The 24,210-nt window shown below is 41.8% G+C and overlaps 1 protein-coding gene across 5 annotated transcripts in view; it reads left to right on the plus strand.

Annotated features, from left to right (window-relative positions):
• The window catches only part of EPB41L4A (erythrocyte membrane protein band 4.1 like 4A), a 103,657-nt gene that overhangs the window by 46,978 nt on the left and 32,469 nt on the right, over positions 1-24,210 (plus strand). For all 5 annotated transcript variants that reach the window (XM_060280159.1, XM_060280157.1, XM_035100315.2 and 2 more), the window contains 7 exons: positions 1,173-1,270; positions 2,658-2,778; positions 5,931-6,018; positions 8,503-8,591; positions 9,414-9,477; positions 20,184-20,275; positions 23,776-23,853. In XM_060280159.1, the coding sequence (XP_060136142.1) occupies positions 1,173-1,270; positions 2,658-2,778; positions 5,931-6,018; positions 8,503-8,591; positions 9,414-9,477; positions 20,184-20,275; positions 23,776-23,853 (630 nt within the window). The remainder of the gene's footprint in view (positions 1-1,172; positions 1,271-2,657; positions 2,779-5,930; positions 6,019-8,502; positions 8,592-9,413; positions 9,478-20,183; positions 20,276-23,775; positions 23,854-24,210) is intronic.

Here is a 24,210-nt window from a genome sequence, read left to right on the forward strand (position 1 = left end):
GACTTCTGTGTCTTTAATTGCCCTGTTCTCTTTTGAGTCTGGAAACCTTAAAGCAGGCACCCCCAAACTGCGGCCCTCCAAATGTTTTGGCCTACAACTCCCATGATCCCTAGCTAACAGGACCAGTGGTCGGGGAAGATGGGAATTGTAGTCCAAAACATCTGGAGGGCCGAAGTTTGGGGATGCCTGCCTTAAAGAGAAACCAGCAGATCATTTGCTTGGAAATTAAACAAAGGGTCTGCTGGTTTCTCTTTAAGATTTCTAGACTCAAAAGAGAGCAGGGCAATTAAAGGCACAGAAGTCCTGTCCTCTATTGAGCCTGGCAACCCTAGATGGGAGCTTGAGTCCAGCAACATCTGGTGGGCTGCATGCTCCCCATCCTTGGTACATATTGATAAATGGCTTGAGGTGTGTCTGTCTTTTCCCTATGTAAGTGTCAGTAGGTCAGATAACCAGCATTTCTGGTTTAGTTCATTTATTCGTAAGTGAAATGTTTTGTTAAAAAGGAAGTTTTTGAAGCGATGGATTATACATTGTTCAAAGAAAAGTGATCATATATATATATATATATATATATATATATATATATATATATATATATATATATATGGTTGGTATCCATTGTTAGTCATACTCGGAGCAGGCTCGTTGAAATTAATGGGCATGACTAACTTAGGTTAATTAATTCCATTGGGTCTTGCTCTGCCTAGATCTTGGTTGGATACAACTCAATGGAAACATTACTGAACAGTAAGGCATTGTGCAAATTCCCAGCATCCTTATGGAACCACAGTTGCCAGGATTCTTTTAAAGAAGCTGTGATAGGCAAGTTGTTTTTCAAGTTGATCTAGAATGCCAGATGTATCCCAAGGCTGCTAGTTGTAGTGCCAGCTTCCACTTCTTAGCTTTGTCATCATAAGTTCACAGCGGTGCATTCATAGCATGTGTCATGTTTTGTCACAGCTTATAGCTGGGCAAGCTTTTCCATTTACGTTTGATTTGAGATATACAAAGGAAACAAAACTTAATATCCAGTTTGTGGTGTTTGCTGCTTGCCCCCTCCCAAGCTAACCTAGCAATATTCCTCTTAAATAAAACTGCAATGGCAATATATTCATATGTTAGGATCCTTATACTTGTATAATTACTTCTATTTTCTGTCTTTGTTTTAGGTATCAGTTTTTCTTACAGGTGAAGCAAGATGTCTTGCAAGGCCGCTTGCCTTGCCCTGTCAACATTGCTGCTCAACTGGGAGCATATGCAATACAGGGTATGTGCTTTGTACTGCGTTTCCCTTCATAAATACTAGATTTTGTTTAGGTTTGGTCATATTTAGAAACCTGAATTACAGTGAACTTGAATGCTGAGGTGTTATATATTGATTCTATCTCAAGATAAATTCCAGAGGACCAGCCATGTTAGTCTGTTGCAGCAAAGAATCACACATAATTTTGACTATGTAAAGCTTTGTTGTGGTTAAGCTTTTGAGGACTGGAGTTCCTTTTTTCTTGATATCCCCCTCTATTTTATGGTCTCTAGTCCTTAAAAAGATTATGCCACAACAAATCTGCTAGTCTTTACAGGTGCCCTAGGACTCTGCTCCCCCCTTCAAAATGCAGAGTCAATTTGCATGCAGTTTAAATTCATGCAAAGTCAGGTAGTGTGGACTCTCCCTCATAAATAGATGACAGGACAATTGTGAAAAGCTTTATTGTACTTGATTGTACTGTGACAGCATAATATTTCCAGGGCTGATTTGGGGGGTTTAAAGGATGCTACAAGTCATTACATAGATTAGGATAGGTTTATATTTTGAGTCATTTTATTGTTATAGCTTCTGGAATTCCACGATACAAAAACACATGCTAAATAGTTGAAAGCTGAGAGAGAGCACTAAGATTCAATCTTTCTCACTCTTGCATCTTCATACTAGAGATTAGTGCTTTATTACTAGAAAAGTAAGTGCTGGTACTCACCATGAAGTTGTTACAGTAAGCGCCACACTTATTAAAGGTAAAGGTAAAGGTACCCCTGACCGTTAGGTCCAGTCACCGACGACTCTGGGGTTGCACGCTCATCTCGCTCTATAGGCTGAGGGAGCCGGTGTTTGTCCACAGACAGCTTCCGGGTCATGTGGCCAGCATGACTAAGCCACTTATGGTGAACCAGAGCAGCGCTTTGACATGCTTTCAAACTGCTAGGTGGGCAGGAGCTGGGACCGAACAATGGGAGCTCACCCCGTCACGGGGATTCGAACTGCCGACCTTCCGATCAGCAAGCCCTAGGCTCAGTGGTTTAGACCACAAAGCCACCCATGTCCCGCCACACTTATTAACAACTATAAAAGAGGTACCGGTACTATGTGCCTTTGAGTACCCCCTGGAAAAGAAGCACTGCTACCGGTAGAGCTCTAGTTTTAAATGGTAGAGTGCACATCTCCTCTTCCTTTTCATGGGGTGACAATGATCACACTTTGAAGCTTGTGAGGGCTGAGGGAGACACTGAATATCATAAATCAGGTGCACAGATACAAAATACTATTACTAGGAATTAAGGGGTGGAATATATTTAACAACCAGCAAAGTAGGAAAATAAAATAAAATTGTGTAAAAAATGTCAGAAAGTGAATACGTGTTTAAAATTTATTTTAAATACAGCTGAACTTGGAGACTATGATCCATACAAGCATATTGCAGGTTATGTTTCGGAATACCGCTTTGTTCCAGACCAGAAAGAAGAACTAGAAGATGCTGTAGAACGGATACACAAAACTCTGATGTAAGAATTCAGGTTATAAACTAACGTTGCTTGGGAAATAAAACCTGTACAAGGAAAAGGACGTTAAAGAAGCAGTTCCTTTCTGAGTCGAACTAATGACTGTTGTTTTAACTCTGCTTTCTTATAAGCTGTCTTTCTCTGCAATGGTCATAAATATAACCAATGCATTTAATTCTGGCATTTTGTCTCCTTTCTATATCACAATGTATACATTACCATGTAACTTCAAATATCTTAAGGGCTGTCCTATGGAAGAGAGAACAGGCTTGCTTTCTCCTGCTCTGGAGGGTAGGACTCAAACCAATGGCTTCAAGCTTACAAGAAAGGAGATTCCAAATAAACATATGGAAAAAAAATTCTGACAGTAAGAGCTGTTCATCAGTCTCCCTTGGGGTATTGTGGACTCTCCTTCCTTGGAGGTTTTTAAGCAGAGGTTGGATGGCTATCTGTCATGGATGTTTTAGCTGGGATTCCTGCATTGCAGGGGATTGGACTAGATGACCCTTGGGTCCTTTCCAACACTATGATTCTGTGTCTTCAGCTTCCAACCATAGGCACTATTAACAACAATTCATGGAGGACAAGGTTATCGATGGCTGTTGGTCATGATGGCTCTCTTCTGCCTCCCCTGTTGGAGGTATTATAGTTCTGAATGCTAGTTGCTGGGAATTTCAGGTGGGCAGAGTGCTGTTGTGTTCATCTCTAGCATGTAGGCTTTCTAAGGGCATCTGGTTAGCCACTGTGAGATTGGGATTCCGGGCTAGATGAGCCATTGACTTTACCCAGTAGGCTCATCTTATCTTTTTTACATTATGGGTAGACATAGAAGGCAGGACAATCTTAAAGTTATATAGATGCAGAAGCACAGGAAGAAAAATATGTCAGAAAGAAAAAAGAGACAGCGGCAAGAGAATTAACTTATGAAAGGTTGTCAGTGTTTATAATTTATAAGATTTATCAGCTCATCAGTCAGCAATAGCTGTTTCGTAAAATCCTGCATGTCTTAATCAAAAAGGTGAGAGACGGAAAAACATACTTGAGCGATGAGTCAGGTGGTTAAGTTATGGAATGTGGAGCCAAATGAATAGAGAGATAAGGCCTTCTTGATAAGATGATTGCAGAAATGAATGCCAAAATGTGTAGAAGCTGAAAAACACTGAGGAGATGTCTCTTGATCAGGAGAGGTGGGTGATGGGCAGAATTTGTGAGCTGGCAAACCAGATTTTAAAGGAATTTATTCATATATAAGAATGGAAAAAATAAGGTGAACTATCTGGTGAGATATGCAAAACTATGCAAAAACTTGTGATTCTATAAAAACACTTGCATTACATTGTGTTTTTATATAGATGCTATTTAAAAAGGTTAACAGAAAAGTAACCTTATTCTGACAAGTTATTTTGCAATCATCCCTCTTTCCCCTCCAAACAAGAATTAAATTGAACTAGGATTTTAAGCCTGTTAGCTTCCTGGGCCTTTTCCCTCCTGGAATTGGAATGCATTAAATGCAGTGGGGACCTGGTTCCTGAAATTAGGATGTTGTTCTACTTATCAGTAAGGATCGCTAGGAACTCATGTATGAGTGTAATATTAGATGAGTAATTTAAAAAACCCAACATAAAGCAGAATGTTTTTTACTAATAATGAAAAATGATGCTAATTTTGGATAATATTGTGGGGGTATCTGTTTAAGTAATCCACCTGATATTCATACATTACTGTGCATTATGCCGGCAAGTTGCAGTGGTCCTTTAGTAGCTTATCTGCCCCAGCTGACTTGTTGCAGCAGTTTGGGTTGAAGGCGTTGGAAATACCATATTGGTCTGTATATAAGCCACACCTTTAAATTTGGAGGGGGGGAAACGGAAAAAAGAAAAAATACCCGAATATAAGCCGCTCCTGGCTGCATACTTGTGGGGAGGGAGGGAGCCACACTGCATTGCCAGCGGCTTTCCCCCTTCCTCACTCTCTCCCTTCCCGGCCTTGGGGGAGAAGATGGGGAACTACGTGCGGGGCGGGTGCTGTTTCCCCTGCGTTCCTAGCGCTGTTTTCCCCATGTTCTTGGCTGCATACTGTAAGGTCGCGAATATAAGCCGCACTTTAACTTTTCACGGTCGGAATTTGGGGGGAAAGTGTAGCTTATATTTGGGCCAATACGGTATATAACAGCTTTGCATAATAAAAAAGCCAAGGAGAGGGAAGGAGAGGAAGCAGAGGGTGGTGGGGAAGGGATAGTGGCAAGGAATCTTTTCAGTCACATTTACCAAATGTGCTACAAAATGATTGTTCTTATTCTGGGATAAAACAATTTTGAAGGCTTTTCTGACGTAATAAACAACGCCATTTGAAGTAATATTAAATGATAAATTCTGTGCTGTCACGTGGGAAATTTAGGTATAGATCTGACCAGTGCTAAAAAAATTTAAGAAAAAGAGGCACCAGAACTCACCATGAATGCCTCTCTTTGTTCTCTTATCATGGCAATGGCACCCACCTGAGAGGTGCTGAAACTGAGTTCTGATGAGTTCCGGCTGGAAAAAAAGCCTTGGATCTGATGGTTCTTAGAGAATCTTAATATGTGTGCTGCAGCACTTATTCAGGATCCTCCCAGATTTTATTTACAATTAAGTTGTATGAAAATTCTGTTAAATAAACGGGACTCCACAATTTGGTATCATCTTCGGTCTGTAATATATCTGGTTAAAACACATCTCTGGGTAATTGTATTCTCACAAACAGTATTAAATCTTCGCCCTAAGTGAAATATTTTGCTATAAGGCTTAGTAGCAGAATACTTTAGGGAGATTGAAGCTCCCTGGAAAGCCCTTACCTGCAGCAAGCATACAAATAAGCCTCAGAAAGAGTGTCACTTCATGCCCTGGTTCATATGTTGTTTGTGGCATACATGCAAATGATATAACTGTGAGGCAGACTTCACACGAATGCTCAGAGATCCTGGTGCACAGCTTCTCTCCAACAAAGGGGGAAAGGGGAGCCATTTTGCTAAGGGTATGTGATAGAGAGAGATGATGTTACATCATCTGCATGTTCAAGGGGATATGTATGAAACGGCTATGTCAGTATTTTGGCAAGCATAACTTTTAAAATAATTTTTCTCTACTTTATAAAATAAATTTTATTATATTAAACAGGGGGCAAGTTCCGGCTGAGGTAGAACTGAATTACTTAGGAGTGGCAAAGACGCTTGAAATGTATGGAGTTGATCTTCATCCTGTTTATGTAAGTAGCATTTTTGATGTATTTTGTATATGCTGTGAACCACCCTGATATATTTGGATGAGGGGCACTATACAAATTTAAAATGAATGACTGTCTTGCCAGAGTGGTGCATGCTCTGGTTATCTCCTACTTGGACTACTGCAGTGCGCTCTGCGTGGGGCTACCTTTGAAGGTGACCTGGAAACTACAACCGATCCAGAATGCAGCAGCTAGACTAGTGACTGGGAGTGGCCACCGAGACATCTGGTCCTGAAATACATACATTGGCTCCCAGTACGTTTCTGAGCACAATTCAAAGTGTTGGTGCTGACCTTTAAAGCCCTAAATGGCCTTAGCCCAATAGCCCAGTATACCTGAAGGAGCGTCTCTACCCCCATCGTTCAGCTCAGACACTGAGGTTCAGCTCTGAGTCTTACCTTCCAAGTTCCGGACTGCAGACTCCGGGACCGGCAGCCATTTGCCACCGGAAGTTGCGTCGATGTAACTTCCGGTGTTGCTTTGCCCTTCTATGGGCACCCAAAATGGCCGCCGCCGGCTTCAAAAGTCGCTTGTACGCATGTCAGGAAGTGTGCCGACGCAACTTCCGGTGTCGCTCCGCCCATCTATGGGCACCAAAATGGCCGCCGCCAACACCGGACGTTACGTCTATGCACTTCCGGACATGCGTACAAGCGACTTTTGAAGCCGGCGGTGGCCATTTTGGGTGCCCATAGAAGGGCAAATCGGAAAGAAAAAAAATGGCCGCCGGCAGGAGAAAATAATGGAGAAAAATGGGAGACGAAGTGATACGGGGGACCACTGGGAAAAGGTAAGTCAAAAAGGGGTTTTCCTGGGGAAAATGGGAGACTTGGCAGCTATGGCTCTGAGTGCCTTCTGGCGGTTCCCTCACTCCGAGAAGTGAGGTTACAGGGAACCAGGCAGAGGGCCTTCTCGGTAGTGGTGCCCACCCTGTGGAATGCCCTCCCATCAGATATCAAGGAAATAATTAGCTATCTGACTTTTAGAAGACTTCTGAACCTAGCCCTGTTTAGGGAAGTTTTTAATGTTTGATGTTTTATCGCATTCTTCTTCTTCTTCTTCTTCTTCTTCTTCTTCTTCTTCTTCTTCTTCTTCTTCTTCTTCTTCTTCTCCTTCTCCTTCTTCTTCTTCTTCTTCTCCTTCTCCTTCTTCTTCTTCTCCTTCTTCTTCTTCTCCTTCTTCTTCTCCTTCTTCTTCTCCTTCTTCTTCCTTCTTCTTTCTTCTTTCTTCTTTCTTCTTTCTTCTTTCTTCTTTCTTCTGTTGGGAGCTGCCCAGAGTGGCTGGGGAAACCCAGATGGGTGGGATATAATTTATTATTATTATTATTATTATTATTATTATTATTATTATTATTAAATGTGAAACTTTGTTGACACTTGCCCCAGGCAATTAATGTGTTGCCAGTGTTGGAGTTTAACTTTGGGCCCTACAGATGTCTTTGGGCTTCAAACATTGTCAGCCCCAGCCAGCATCTTTGGTGGGGACGAATGATGGGAACTGTAGTTCAGCTGTAATTCAGCAACCCTTGGCTTAAATGAATACATGCAACTCTTCAGACTGTAAAGATTGAACCTGCTACTGAAGCGAATGTGGTTGCCTTGATACACACAGACACAAAATTGTATATTCCTCTTTTGCTTTGAATAGCAGACTTCGGTGCCCATATCACAAGCTGCTTTTTTTGAAATTCTCTCCTGTTTCAAAAGGAGTTTGCCCTACAATGAGAGCTCCTTTTGGCACATGGGCTTGGCTATGCAGTTCTTTGGGTCCTCAACAATGTCAACAATTTATTTATTTGTTTCATAAAACGTATACATTTGCTGGATTGTAGAAAATCCTCAAAACAACTGCCCTAAAAAGGCTGGGGAAGACCGGCATCACAGAATGCAAAACACTAATTATTCTATTTCATAATCCCAGGCTCTTCTTTTTTTTTTAAAAAAAGTGGAGTCTAAATCCATAGGAACACATACTTAGGAGAATCGTGGATTAGTGAGCCTTTCTATGAAAGAATGTGGTTGCATTTCCATATAAAAGGCAATTAACTATGCTGGAAGAATAATATGGGTTACAAATCTAAGGGATTTATTCTAAGTGTTGTTATAAGATAAAAGGGTTCCATTACAAAGAATGTGTTCGGGCAGGAAATATGAAAGCAACACCGAGAATCTGAGTAAGGCCCTTAAAAAGTTCAAAGTAATGAGAAATAATAGATAATTAGTAGCTCAGGGCTACAGAAGTTTTGTTAATATTAACGTTGAAAGTTCCTTCAATATGCAGGACATATAAAAAGAATCTTCAGTGTCATACTGCATTGTATGTCTTTTCCTAACCACCACGTTACATCAGATTAAGGGACGTTCATTGTGCCTATTTTCACAGTGGCTCAAGTTCATCTTTCAGACAAGAAGCTCTCTGTAAATGTATGTGTGTGTTTATGTGTATAATGTTAAAACTGTTTTGCAGGGTGAAAACAAGTCTGAGTACTTCGTAGGGTTAACCCCTGTAGGAGTGGTTGTCTACAAGAATAAAAAGCAAGTTGGGAAGTATTTTTGGTAAGTATCATCTATCTTGTAGCTCCCATTTTTTTAAAAAAAAAGATTACCAAAGATTGCATGGCATATTTCCATTTATAAATGTTTTCGAGCAGTTTCGTACATCTCAAACTGGAAACATGGATACAATGGGTTGGGTCCACCCTGTCTTTGGTGGAGCTCTGCTAACTAGGTGCTCTTGCAGGGTGAAGAAATATTTTTGTCAATTCCTCTATCCCTCCTTTAATAGCATATGCACCCCAAGCAGCTGCTCCAGTCCCTCTGGAACATTGGGGGAAGTGGTGCAGAGGGCTACAAGGGGAAGGAAAGTCTGCCAAATATCTCCTTTTCCTTCTGGCTTCAGGAGCTTCCAGTTAGCACTGCAGGAACCTCTGCTGGGTCTTAGCCCCATCTATGAATGGAAACAGTCCATCTGTTCAGAGAGGGAGGTGTTTGTATTTGGCCCAGTTGTTTAATATGAGTGCATTTAAATATTTCCCTCTAAAGGGTACCTACTGGTACCAACCTACAAATTGAAAAAAGAGAAACTTCATCAGTGATGAACATGCTTCCTACAAAATTTTGATTGGGAACCATTTCTAGCAACACCTCATTCAAAAGAAAGCAGTTCCTGAATATCTGCTGAGTAAAATAGGCTGTTGATTGATATTTCTACATATATGATAATCGTTACTGGCTTACATGTTTCATAGCTAGACTGGCTAATTCATTAATGAATATACTTGTCATTAAACCTTTAACCGTTCCAATTTTTTAATGTACCGTATCTGTTGTAATCTTCATGTATATTTTTTTTTGTGTGTGTGTTTTTCTAACACTTAGGCCTAGAATTACAAAAGTCCACTTCAAGGAAACTCAGTTCGAGCTCAGAGTTCTGGGAAAAGATGTAAGTTTATATTTTGTAGCTTGAAAATAATGCTTATTAAACATGTATTCCTAACCACTCTAGACCAAACATGAATAGGATTGTGTTGTATTTGTATCTAACTAATAGTTACAAAGTGATTTTTAACAAACAAACAAATAAAAAGGCTTGGTCTTTGTTTGTGTCAGAAATTCTCTTTAAATTATCTGCTTTGTTAATACTACTTGTAACATTGAGAGGGGGGAAGAAACATTTGGGGGGACAAAAGTGATGCGTTCGCCATCAGGCTTCTTTCTGTTGTCCATTAAGTTTGAGGGGCTTGTTTTGTAAAGTTCTTAGAAGAGGTCAACCTCATTCACACAATGCTAAACAAAACATGGCTTAGTGTGAACAAGCAAACATGCAAGCTTCTCTAGGGGAGATTGGTTACAGCTCATGATTTGTCTAGAGAGAGCTATCCCAAGAGTTAGGATTCAGCCTATAAACCTAAGCCAAACTATGGTTTAGCATAGCATAGTATAGCAGTGGAATGACCAGAGGATGAGCAAAGCAGCTGTGATATCCTTTCTATGAGGCTGCACGTTTGCTTGTTCACAGTAAACCATGGTTGCCTTAGCATTATGTGTGATCTGGCCTAGACTAGTGGGACTTTATCTGTGCCATCCGTCAACACAGCGTAGATTAGATTGTTTGGAAGTGGTGCTACAGTTACCTTAGATACTTGTTGGTAAATGCTTTGAAATTATCCAGATGAACTGGAAATCTGGAAGCTTTAGAAAAGAAACATTGCTGTTTTTGGTTTTAAGACTGGGGACTGACTGGGCTTTTAAAATGAGAGTTCATTGTTGTGCTTAAAAGACCTGACAGCATTTGGTAATGTCAAGTTCTGACAAGAATGCTGTTAAGGAAGCATTTCAAAGAGCAAGGATGCAAAATATTATGTACACTTTACTGCCTTTTAAAAATGTCTTCTGCACTGAACTAATGAAACTTGGTTAGAAATTAGGACTGGGTGTTAGGATTGTGTGTCCCTCCCTGAACCACCAGTTTGTCCCACCCATTTTACTTTCTGGTTAAAATCACCCTAACCTTGGTTAAGTGGGGAGACCAGTGGGGGTCCAGTGTGAAAATCTGCCAAAGAATGCCTTTATTCAGGTGTCTGATGTCATTGTGAACAAGAGTAGAGGGGGTGAGGGCGGTCCAGGTACAAAAGTTTACAGTTCACTGCCTATCTCCAAAACCATGGTTAATGGGTCTGTCCTGCATTGATCCTATTGCAGGATATTAGGTTAAATACATTTGTTGTTAGTTCTGCTAAATAACCTATTCAGAAATTATGTTGCATGGTTGATTTTTCTTGAGGAATTTAAATGTCATATCAATGGAATGTCTTTAAACAAAGTTTTACTGTTTGATCTTAAACTGAATATCTCTTGAATATAAATCAGTAGTCTCCAATCTGGTGCCATACACGTATTATTGGACTATAGTCCTCACCATCCCTGACCTTTTGACTTGCTTGCTGGGCTGATGGGAGTCAGAGTCCAAAATCGCTAGGCAGCATCTGGTTAGTGGAGGCTGATATTGACTGACATAGACTGGGGAATGTAGGTTATTCTCCAGATAATACCAAACAGATAAGATAACAGTTTGTTGCATTTAGCACTTTGTATTCCTGCTGTGATAAAACCTCACATTGTAATTATCTGAGGGAAGCTGTTACTACTTATAGCTTCTCCTCCAGGCAAATTAAATTAAAAATAAGACACCAATGAAAATTTCAAAGCCCTTGTCCCACTCTCATTTAGAGATAATGGAAAAAAGACAAGCAATTCCACAAAGTAGATTTAATAACTAAAGTCTTGCTTAGATATATTATATAATGTGGGACATGTTAATGAGGAAACTTTCAGGGTAATGATTGATCTAGTTGTTTATAGGATTTTATTTTGGTTAGCTAAGCAAACAAAAGCCAAAGCTAGAACATATTGCTTTGTTAATTCAGTTTGACAGTATGACCATCCTGAATGACAGGGCTATTTAATTAAGTGGTCAGGTGAGCCGGGACCAGTGCCTGACCTGCTGCTCCAATCTTACAATTTGCTTTTTCCTGGTTGTTGCTATCACCTTATCTCATCCATCATGTTTCCTTTTGATACAAGTGAATGCATGAGCAGCATCAAAGAGGAAGTGTGGCAACTGGGATTGAGGTGCAGGCCACCATGGTATCTCAGCAACAGAGAGAGGGGAAGATAAGCAAAAGACAAAACAAAACCTCAAGACAGATAGAAGAAATATAAAAAGGCAATACAATAAATAATCTTGTTTGAGATTCTTTGGCAAATTTAATCAATCTGTTACTTTTTATAGTGGAAATCTCAGTGATGCAAGCTTGTAGAAGCTGGAGATGCAGCAAACCTTCACCAAAGTAGAATTTCAGTCTCTCTGTATGAATTGCACTTATTTTGTGCAAAAGAGGATGTTTTATCTCTTCAGGCTGGCAGAACCCAATTCTGCAGTCACTGGATGTAGATAATCAATGACCAAGATAAAGGAGCTTGACCTGTGAATTAACTTGGGGAAATACTTATAAATGTGATGGTAGATTTGAGAGCTTTCTCTCTTTATAATCATGCCGCTTCTATATTTCCACACCCCTTTTATTTCTGCAGAAGAGCGGAAGTTCGACAGTATGTTCCTTTCAGTTTCCCATTTTGCTGTATCTTGGCAGATTCTATGAAACCTCTTGAAACCTATTCCTTCCTTATTGTACTCTGTCTTTTGTTGAATGGAATTAAAGCTTGTTTGCTTGAGAGCTTAAGTTCTGGTTTTCCAAGTATGCTCAAATATTTCATAGAAGCATTTACAGCAGAATGCTTCTGCAACAGAAAATAGAACAAGCAATAAGTTATGCAATATCAGGGAAGGAATTTGTGCTTTGGCTTATAGCTATCTTGCATTGACCTGTGGTCAATGAGCTACTCAGCTGAGGTTTAATTCAGGCAGGCAACACTCACCCATATTGCCATACTGCTTCAGACCCTTTATTCCTTACTATAGATCCAATTTAGGTTGGAAAGAAAAAGTAGCCTACTGATTACACCACGTAGCATGGCCTCCATGGGAACAGCAAATAGTTTAGTCTCCCTGAAAATTTGATTGTGTCTCTATAGTGATTGAGGTGAAACATGTTTTTGCTTGTTCCTGTGCTGCTACCGTAATTGTTGGTTCAAACAGTAAACCCAGAAGACACATTACTGATAGCACAGTCAAAGCTGTTTAGTCCCAGAAAGATCCACAAAAGTTTGCAAAGAAGCAGGACCAAGATGCAGTCTTCAGTTGAGGGTAAGGACAGCCAGTAGACAGGCAGGGGCTGCAAGTCCTACCTGAGGGCAGGAACTGGACTGGAGAACAAGATCACCAATTTTGCCTTGGCTACTGGCTTGTGCTCAACTCTAATTCCATGGTTTCTAAAGCAATGTTCAGGTTTTTTTTTAAACAAGCTTGGCCAGAGCTTGGTGCAAAAAATAATCTCAACAGGTCTAGCACCCTTTCATCTGTTAACTATGGTTCTTATGGGTGACAAATCAATTAGCGAGATTTTCAAGAGATCTAGGGAACTGCAGAGGCGCCATGTTCCCTAGTCACTAGGGTTACCATGCCTCCCCTGCAAAGATAGAATACCATAATTTGTATGTTTAACTAACCCTAAATATAGGAAGGCTTTCTCTTTGGCAAGGTACAAAAATTCCTTCAGTAGCACCTTAAAGACCAACTAAGTTTTTATTTTGGTATGAGCTTTCGTGTGCATGCACACTTCGTCAGATACACTGATAAAAAATAAAAACTTAGTTGGTCTTTAAGGTGCTACTGAAGGAATTTTTTTTATTTTGCTTCGACTCAGACCTGTAACTAGATCTTTGGCAAGGTTTAATGTTTTCCAATATAATAAATACCTCAGTGAACCATAAATGCTGCCTTTGTAACAGCATTGAGGTGGAGTCTATCTTGCATGTCCTTTTTATTGACATTTGTGTCAAGCGGCTAGGAAAGACCTAATTATCCTATTATGCAGTCTCTCCCTATCTGCTTTTTTGAATCTCTTATTTGCTTCATGGCTCCCTTGTGTCAGCCACAGAACAAGTGGCAAAGTTTTCAAATATGGCCAGCTGTATTGGACCGCTTACGGGACCCAGGTGGCGCTGTGGTTAAACCACTGAGCCTAGGGCTTGCTGATCAGAAGGTCAGCGGTTCGAATCCCTGTGACGGGGTGAGCTCCCGTTGCTTGGTCCCAGCTCCTGCCAACCTAGCAGTTCGAAAGCACGTTAAAATGCAAGTAGATAAATAGGAACCGCTACAGCGGGAAGGTAAACGGCGTTTCCATGTGCTGCTCTGGTTTGCCAGAAGCGGCTTTGTCATGCTGGCCACATGACCTGGAAGCTATACTCCGGCTCCCTCGGCCAATAATGCGAGATGAGCACGCAACCACAGAGTCGGTCACGACTGGACCTAATGGTCAGGGGTCCCTTTACCTTTACCTTTATTGGACCACTTATGATTGATATACATAGCTAGCTTAGCATTGTTATTCTGCACTTTTCAGTTGTATTAATTCATATTTTAGTGATGTTATTAATGGTCAATCATTATAAAATTGTTACTAATGTTTAAATGGCCTGTTGACTGCAAATAGATGAAAAGTGTAAACAGGTGGTATTTGGAGAGAGTTCCTTCAGTACCTTGGACAGGTCATAGGGAGCAGTGTCCCTATTTAGGTTGTGTCCAGATGGGGGCATTATCTTGCAAACAGGTTGTTCAGTGTGGTGTACGAGGATCCACACACTCCCATTTTTTCACTCACCATATTCATTGCTGCCTTACTGTTTGCTGTCACACTACTTGGGCAGAGTTTGCCAGACTTTTTGTTTTGGTCCCTACAATCGATATCACTCCTCCCAACCCTTCTCTGAGTAAGTTTACAGGATTAAACTGTAGTTTGCTTGTTCCTTTTCTTTAAAAAAAGTTTTGCAGAATTTGGGTTTAATAGAATTGCACAAATTATGTACTAATGAAAACAAATTGGGTCTGCTTTGTGCTCCGAGTGGGGTTTGTTCCTGTGCTGAACTTTCTGTAAATGAAGATACTGTAATCACTCTTTCCCAGCCTTCTCTAACTGACATCCAGCTTAAAGCGCTTTGGGATGCAATCTTGTTGCTGGGAGAGAAAGTCATCGATCCAAGAGATTATACAGTGAGATTTTAAAAAACTTTTCTTTTATTACTTAACTAGCAGACTCTTGTCTGAAAATACTTTCAACTTCCTCTGAAAATACTGTACTCTGGGACTTAAATGCCCTAAGCGGCATGGAGAAGTGTGGTTTGAGAAAAGCCCCCTTGGGATGTGTGGAGCTAGTTGCATGCTGTTTTGTATTCCGGTCTGTGAGGCGAAGTGTTTATTAATCAAAACTGTGTTTACTATTTACTGTTATGTACTTTTAAGTAATACGTAAGCCCCCAAAAGGGGACGTGGGTGGCACTGTGGTCTAAACCACAGAGCCTAGGGCTTGCCGATCAGAAGGTGGTTCAAATCCCCACAATGGGGTGAGGTCCCATTGTTCGGTCCCAGCTCCTGCCCACCTAGCAGTTCAAAAGCACATCAAAGTAGATAAATAGGTACCGCTCCGGTGGGAAGGTAAACAGTGTTTCCATGCGCTGCTCTGGTTCGCCAGAAGCAGCTTAGTCATGTTGGCCACATGACCTGGAAGCTGTCTGCTGACAAACGCCGGCTCCCTTGGCCTATAGAGCGAGATGAGCACACAACCCCAGAGTCTTCCGCGACTGGACCTAATGGTCAGGGGTACCTTTACCTTTAAGCCCCAAAAGCTAGAGCCTGGGTAAACTTAACTATCAGTAATAGTTCTCTATGTGGGGCTACCTTTGAAGGTGACCTGGAAACTGCAACTAATCCAGAATACGGCAGGAAGACTGGCGAATGGGAGTGGCCACCGAGACCACATCACACCAGTCCTGAAAGACCTACATTGGCTCCCAGTATGTTTCTGAGCGTGGGACCCAGGTGGCGCTGTGGGTTAAACCACAGAGTCTAGGGCTTGCTGATCAGAAGGTCGGTGGTTCGAATCCCTGCAACGGGGTGAGCTCCCGTTGCTCGGTCCCAGCGCCTGCCCACCTAGCAGTTCGAAAGCACATCAAAAAATGCAAGTAGATAAATAGAGACCGCTCCGGCGGGAAGGTAAACAGCGTTTCCGTGTGCTGCTCTGGTTTGCCAGAAGCAGCTTTGTCATGCTGGCCACATGACCTGGAAGCTGTCTGCAGACAAACGCCGGCTCCCTCGGCCTATAGAGCGAGATGAGCGCCGCAACAACAGAGTCGGACATGACTGGACCTAATGGTCAGGGGCCCCTTTACCTTTACCTTTATGTTTCCGAGCACAATTCAAAGTGTTGCTGCTGACCTTTAAAGCCTTAAATGGCCTTGGCCCAGTATACCTGAAGGAGCGTCTCCACTCCCAACCTTCAGCCCAAACACTGAGGTCCAGCTCCGAGGGCCTTCTGGCGGTTCCCTCACTGTGAGAAGTGAGGTTACAGGGAACCAGGCAGGGGGCCTTCTCGGGAGTGGCGCCCACCCTGATGCCCTCGCATCAGATGTCAAGGAAAGAAGTAACTATCTGACTTTTAGAAGACATCTGAAGGCAACCCTGTTAGGGAAGTTTTTAATGTTTGATGTTTTATCGTGTTTTTAATATATTATTATTATTATTATTATTATTATTATTATTATTATTATTATTATTATTATTATTATTTGGGAGCCACCCAGAGTGGCTGGGGAAACCCAGCAAGATGGGGGGAGAATAATAATAATAATAATAATAATAATAATAATAATTCACATAGCATACAATATCGAAAGCTGTTTCAGATGCAGCTAAAGGCTTGCACAGGCTTGGCGCGAATTGTTCATATTCTCTTTGGACACAAGCCCCACTCGTTGCCACATTCACTATGCTAGTGTCTGTTACTGAAATCTCTCTGCAGCCCAGAGTACAGTATGGGGAGGTGCTGTTAGGGCAGGAAAGGAAGTCAACTTGGAAAGGGTGACTAAGGCCTGTAAACCTACGCATGATGAATGTTCTGGTTCAAAAGGCTTTCTACATTTTAGAATGCAGTTCAGCCGCATTATTGTCGCTGTGAGTCTTTTCATTGACTTTGGAGTTTAGAAAGTTAGGCATTGCATAAATCACACTTGGCTTTTCATTCATTGACTGGTTAACTGTGTTCTGTCTAATGAGTAACTTACCTTAGATTCAGGGGCATTCTTTGAAGGCTTTCAGAGAATTCAATTGACTATGGCACGCCGTACAATGTTTCTTATGCATTGCATTCCCCCTCCCTTTTTTTCAGACCAAAGCTATCACTCACCCAGTTGATGGGTGCTATTTCTTGAAGAAACTATATAATTCTTCAATGTCAACGTTGTTTGCTGCGTACATACCACACCTTACTGTTAATCACCAGTACTCTTTGTAAAAATGTCCACTTTGGAGGGTTTCTGATTATGTAAACATTTTCGGTTCTTTAGTGAGTTAACAGGTTCAGTCCTGTAATTTGGTGAATATGTTGTGGAGGTGGGGGTGGTGATTAACAAAATCAATCCTACTGGGAATATCCCCTCACTCACCCAAGTTTAGAACGTTCCACCATTCTTCAGCAGAGTTTCTTTTTCTTTGAGAAAAATAAGTGGCTCACGTAAATGTAAACAAGCTTTAATAATAAACTGAGAGAAAACTGTAACAAAATAACATAATGTCTGAGAGAAACTAAAACAACAACATGAGGCAAGTCTGAGGCAAGAAAACAACAAGGGGCAGTTGGTCGCTCTTAACTGATATTCTTAACTGAACATAATGGAACACATGCACTGAGGGAGGGGCTGATTCTGGAGCAAAACACATAAGCCCCGCCCACCAGATACCAGGCACTCTGCTATTCAAATGAGGCCCAAGTGTTTTTCTTACAGAATATACTTCACATTTACTTTTTGTATCATGGAGGTCAATATCTGTGTTAGAAATAAGTATCTGTTTGCCATGAAACTATGATGTATGTTTGATGCCGTCCACTGCATGGACCAAAGACAACCCACTTGTCTTCTTTCTTCTTCTTTGGCAATCACTTGTGGCCAAGTAAGATTGTCTTCCATGAACACGGTCTTAACAGGGAGTCTGTAAGTGACTGTGGAGGCCAATTCTGGATCCACATGTCCTTCTACACTACAGCATGGACATATGTTTCCGGGCGGGAGTTGATCACGGTGAGGGTTTGCCAAACATGCCTTCCTCTTAGCACATTTCTCCCTTTCATCCTGAGTTTGAGCATCTTCAAGTCCATGACGCTCGCAGTCCAGTGTTTCCCAGTTTGTGTTTATGCCACATTTTTTTTAGATTTGCCTTGAGAGTCTTTAAACCTCTTTAAACCAGCATTACACTTTCCATTTTTAAGTTCGGAATAGAGTAGTTGCTATGGAAGACGATAATCAGGCATCCGAACAACATGACCAGTCCAACGGAGTTGATGTTGAAGAATCATTGGTGTGTATACACTCATAGGATGACCTCCAAACCTACTTGCACTACTAATTCACAATGGTGTCTCTCCTCAACATGATTAATCTTAGATCACGGACATGGGTGGCACTGTGGTCTAAAAAGCCACTTCCGCGCCTGCGACGGAGGTGGGGTTGTGGGCTGCCCGACTGTACCATCGCATAGGGGCTGCAAGCTCAGCCCCTACGCAATGGTAGGTTCCCGCCTGTGTCACCCCCCGACCAGCCAATGAGGTCGGCCGGGGCGGGGCCACCAACTTTAAAGTGCTCTGCAGGCGGGAAAAGCCCCCTCTTTTGTCCCTCTTCGCCAGAGCGAACAATTCACCCGCCCGCCCACCCCTTAAAAAGAGATAAGGGGACGCTGCTGTGGACGTCAGTTGGTCGCCCTGGTTGGCCAGGGGGCTGGGTAGGATTTTTCCCATACTGGGCTAGCCATTATGGGTTTTTCGCCTACCTCGTAGCATGTCGTCACAACTTAGGTTAGGCGGTTAGGCGTTGGAAATTTGCATAACAATGAGATGGAGGAGGGGCAGGTTACGTCATCAGCTGCCCAAATTTGGAGAAGTAATTCCGTTAAAGGATTCCGGGGGCGAAGCTTGGTCCTGAGCCTGGAGTTGCCTGGGCCGTAAGGCACGCCCCTTCGGTGGCCACAGGAGGAGCTCTAGTAGATCTACGTCGCGGGGCTCCTTTCTGGTGGTTAACTTCTCACAGACTTCAACACACAGGTTGGAGTCAGATATAGTCTGTTAGGTTCCAACGCCTAAGCCAATTCCGCTCAACATGCATAATTAATAAAGTTGTGGCCTTAACCACCCAATTAAATCTTAATCACTGTGTCATGAGTCTTTATTACATGGGAAGGAGGGCTATTGCCACACAACCACTGAGCCCCTTGGGCTTGCTGATTGTAAGGTCAGCTGTTCGAATCCCTGGAATGGGATGAGCTGCTGTTGCTTTGTCCCAGCTTCTGCTAACCTAGCAGTTCGAAAGCATACCACCGCCAGTAGATAAATAGGTACTGCTGTGGCGGGAAGGTAAACGCCGTTTCCACGTGCTCTGGCACTCGTGTCCCGTTGCTGGTCACATGACACAGAAAAGCTGTCTGGGAACAAACGCCCTTGGCCTGAAAGTGGAGATGAGCCCTGCACCCCATAGTCAAATTCAACTGGACTTAACTGTCCAGGGGTCCTCTACCATCTACCATCACCTTTACCTTTAATCTTTGATCATATCTGTGCCATACATTTAAAGCACTATTATACCACTTTAGGCTCCCTGTAAAGAATGCTGGGAAGCTGAGGTCCAGTACCGAGGGCCTTCTGACGGTTCCCTCGTTGCGAGAAGCCAAGTTGCAGGGAACCAGGCAGAGGGCCTTCTCGGTGGTGGCGCCTGCCCTGTGGAACGCCCTCCCATCAGATGTCAAAGAGAAAAACAGCTACCAGATTTTTAGAAGACATCTGAAGGCAGCCCTGTTTAGGGAGGCTTTTAATGTTTAATTATTTTATTTCATTTTTCTGTTGTAAGCCGCCCAGAGTGGCTGTGGAAACCCAGCCAGATGGGCAGGGTATAAATAATAAATTTATTATTATTATTATTATTATTATTATTATTATTATTATTGGTGGTGGAAGTTGTTAGGAGATCCTTTCCCTAAAGAGCTGCAGTTCCCAAAATGGCTTAGCAGTCAATCCATCTTCCCAGGGGACCTTTGGAATTACAGCACTGTGAGGAGAATAGAGTCTTTTAACACTCAGTACCCTTTACAAACCACAGTGCCCAGAATTCTTTGAGGTAAGCCATTAAGTTGGCGCGAATGCTTAAAATGTGTTGTGTGGGTGTGACCTTAGTGTTGGGAAATATAAAACATGAAGTGACCCTTGAAGTTTGTGTTGATTTGTTAAGATGGTTAAAATTATTCACATTTTTAAAGAATGTGACTTAGATAACATTTTTCACATCAAGCCGGTAGAATTACATCAGTGTGATTCTCCTGATTCCACATGGTTAAAAATGAAAGAAGAGTCTGTGTTCATGTGCCTAGATTATCAAATATAATTCCATTATATCAGAAGAATCCTTCACAGCGCTTCCTTTTTGTTATTTCAGTGTAATGAAACTTCCTTCTTCTTCGAGGCACAGAGCAAAACTGCATGCAAGCATTTATGGAAATGCTGCGTAGAGCAGCACACATTCTTCAGGTAGGTAAGCTACAGCTGTAAAGAATCTATTATTAAATGATGACAGAAGACAGACACATCTTGGCAGGGGTGGTGCAGGCGGTGCACTTTAGAGCTTCCGGCTAGCGCTTATCTGCAGTTAAAAGGCAAGTATATTCAGATCTCTTTAACTGACCTGGTTGTATTATAAAAGATAAGAGGCCCTAGCTGGTTTCCTCAAACTGGATTTGATCCAAAAAAAACCCAGTGAATGGGAGATAAATAGCCTCTGTTCCATAAATGCATTTGTAAGAGTTCACACAATGCTATAGCAGTTCTTGCACAGTTCTTACAAGAAGTGGAAGAATAGATCTGCATTCAGTTTCACTTAAACAGCCTTTGAATGAGCATAATATACCTTCTGCATACAAAAAAAGAGAGCACATTTTGGATGCAAATCTTTTTCCCCCTGAAGGAACATCAATGTTTTATATGAAAATAATGAAAGGAGAACAGTAAATCAGTTTGAGCTATGTTTTTTACTAATTTCCTGTCATTTATCCTGTCTAAATAAGTCATCCTCTTCCATCTACAGCAGTGTTTCCCAAACTTGGGTCTCTAGCTGCTGTTGGACTCCAAATCCCATCATCCCTAGCTAGCAGGACCAGTGGTATGGGGTGATGGGAATTGTAGTCCTAAAAACAGCTGGAGACCCAAGTTTGGTAAACCCTGATCTATAGCAAGATCAGTGTGGTGCCTTCCAGAGGTTGGACCACAAGCCCCAGGCTGCATGATTGATGATCTGGGATGATATAAATTATAGTCCAACAACACATGGATGGCACAATGCTGGCTGTCCCAATCTATAGGCTTTCACAGAGATTACATAGTGTTTTGACAGTTTTGTTATCTGATCATTTGTTAGCAGAATTTTAGGGCAAAATTCTTCTGAATCCTAGAATTGCCAAAACTTGACATAGGTTGATCTATTTTACAAAAAAAAGTATCTTCTTAAATGTCTTTGGCTTGGATCCAATTTGTGCAAGAAAGGGAGCAGTTTCCACCAACTCTCCTTTCATCTGCAGCCTACACCATTCCCAGGAGTTCATCAACCCCCAGGAACAGATTGACAGGGTGTGCTTGGGGGGGGGGCTGCAGAGGTAAAGGATGTAGGGTTCCATTCATGGAAGAAAACCTGTCTCTCTAAACAACCAAATGGAAAAGGCTCAGTGAAGTTGAACCAGCATACTTATACTGGGGGAAAAACACTTAAAAGCAATTAAAATACAATTGTCTCAAACTAGTTTGGGCCTTTTAATTTTTCTCTCATTTCTTTCTAACTTAACACACACACACACACACAGTGTGTGTGTGTGTGTGTGTGTGTGTGTGTGTGTGTGTGTGTGTATAACAAGCTCCCTTATCCAGGATGACTAAACTATGCATCTTCAGTACCTCCTGGAAGAGAATTACAGTGCAATTTATTTTGTGGACTTGGTGTGCTCACAGGATGAGTGATAATTTTTTTTAAAAATTGTATCACTAACTGCCATTCTGCCATTCTGGCTCATTTCCTGGTCTTAAGTTGACAGTGGCTATTAGATTGCTGTGTCCTGCTAACCTCTTTTAGTATTGCTCATAGCATACAAAGTTGACCCCAAATTTCACTTAGCAGGTTTGTCTGCTTTGACTGAAGTTTGCAAGAACTTTTAACGCAAAAAAGAGAAGTAGTCTTCCTTAAAATATTAATTTTCTTTCCTTTCATTTTTTAAACAGCCCTGATTTTTATTATGTTTTTTATCATTGAAGTTCTGTAATGTGTTTTTATTGTTGCACACCACCCTGGGATCTTTGGATAAAGGGCAGTATATAAATTGAAATAATAAGAAATAATACTAAATGCAGCCCCCCTGACCTCTCTATCCAGCGACCAGCCCTCTCCCTAGACAATGCCCCCTCACCAAGCTGCCACCCTCAATAGTCCTGTTTCATGTCCCTCCTTGAGTGATTCCACGTAGTTGGAATATCTCCTTGAACTGTGATGATGCCTCTTGTCTGGATGGAGAAAGGTGTCTGTGTATACTACTGGCTTTTGCATAGCTGCAGTGTGGTCTACTGTACAGAAGTAAGAAACACATCCATTGCTCTGCCCACAACGTTCAACAGTGGAACGGTCTCCCTTGGAAGGTTGTGGACCATAGCTGCCATGTACCCCGTTTCCCCCAGGAAACCCCTGTATTTTCTTACCGTTTCCTGCAGATGTCCCGAATGGCAAAATACCCCGTATTCCCCCGGATTACGGAGCTCCTGCCAGCGGCCATGTTCTTCTGGTGCCGTGCCGGCACCGGAAGTTGCTTCTACGCACTTCCGGACATGTGTAGAAGTGACTTCTGGCACTGCAGACATTTTGGAAGTGGGCACAGCGGCATCGGAAGTCGCTTCTACGCTTGTCCGGAAGTGCCTAGAAGCGACCTCCAGTGCTTCAGCGCTGCTGACCCCAGATTTTTCACTCCGGAACTTGGCACCTATGTTGTGGACTCTCCTTCACTCAGAGTTTTTAAGCAGAGATTGGATGGCCATCTGTCATGGATGCTTTAGTTGCAATTCCTCCATTGCAGGAGGTTGGACTAGTGAACCTTGGGGTCACTTCCAACTCTCCAATTCTGTGATTTGCCTCCAACTCCTCTCACCAGTGGCATGCAGCCCCTAGGGGCAAGGGAATACCGCTAGGACCTTCAGGCTGAAAAAGGTTTCCCACCCTCGTTCACGCTCATTAAGTGCCATCTGATACAAAAGAAGCTCCATTGTGCACCTATACATGTTGTTACTGTGAAGATCTTACTTGTTTCACTAAAACTAGAGAGAACAGTTCCCAGCTTGCTCCTCTGAACAGCTAGTTTTTAATCTCTGTTATAAAGCCCTAAAAGCAAATAGTATATATAGTATTGAAAAATGGTGTGGCCCCACCTAGTGGGTAAAATATTCTATTATGCATATCACATAATTCCAAGAGATAGAATTTGTGAAACTTCTTATCAGAACTTTCATGAGACAGATATAGGAAGGATTTTTCTTAGTTTCAAAGAATCGGTGAAGTCTTCAGTCTTCATGCAAATGGTCTTGAGATGAGATGAGTGTGGTAGGCAGAATCTGAAGCAATCCGGCACATAAATTACCTGTACTTGAGTCTTGTTGATATCGATAGGACTTACCTAGGGGTAACTGTGTGCAGGACTGCAGTATTTTAAAGTTATTAACACTGACGTTTTTAACTTCGACTGAATTGTGTCCCATATTTATAGAAGCCTTAATATACAACTTTTCAGCTGTGGGCTCTCAATGCACTCTTTTTGTATTTATGTTCTGTTGAGATACAGCTTACTGTCCAACGGAGCAAAAAGCTTAAAATTCCAGAGGATACACTTTGAAGTAATGTGCATCTTAGAAAGTTACTTGTCACTTAGAGAAGCCTGCAGACAATCTATGTTCTTTTGCATAGCTTCGTACCATATTTAATTAACTTATTTCTGAAACTGATACAGAATGCCAGAAAATGAATCCAATTCTCTATCAAGAAAACTTGGCAAACTTGGGCCTCTTGGCTATAAACACCGGTTTAGGTAAGGCAACTTTGTTAGTATGATGCCAAACCTTCGTACTAAGCTCTCTATTTTTACATGTTCATGTTTATAATCTTATTTTTATTTTAGGTGTCCTTCACTGTGTATTTCTGTTCCTTAATTCTTTCTGGAGTAGCTATTATATTATAGGCACAGCTTAAAAATGGGCTCCCTGAGCTCATCTACCTCCACCTCTTATTATAATAGATGCAGTGTGTGGTTCCATGAAAAATAGAATATGCTTTGATCAGTTGTACAGAATCTGTTGGGGAATCTGTGTCCCTGCAGATGTTCCTTGACTACAGCTCTCATAATCACTGACCATGGTCTGGGGTGGTATGCCCTGTTTGGCATAGG

The sequence above is a fragment of the Zootoca vivipara genome, chromosome 11 (assembly GCF_963506605.1).
Source record: "Zootoca vivipara chromosome 11, rZooViv1.1, whole genome shotgun sequence".
NCBI lineage: Eukaryota > Metazoa > Chordata > Lepidosauria > Squamata > Lacertidae > Zootoca > Zootoca vivipara.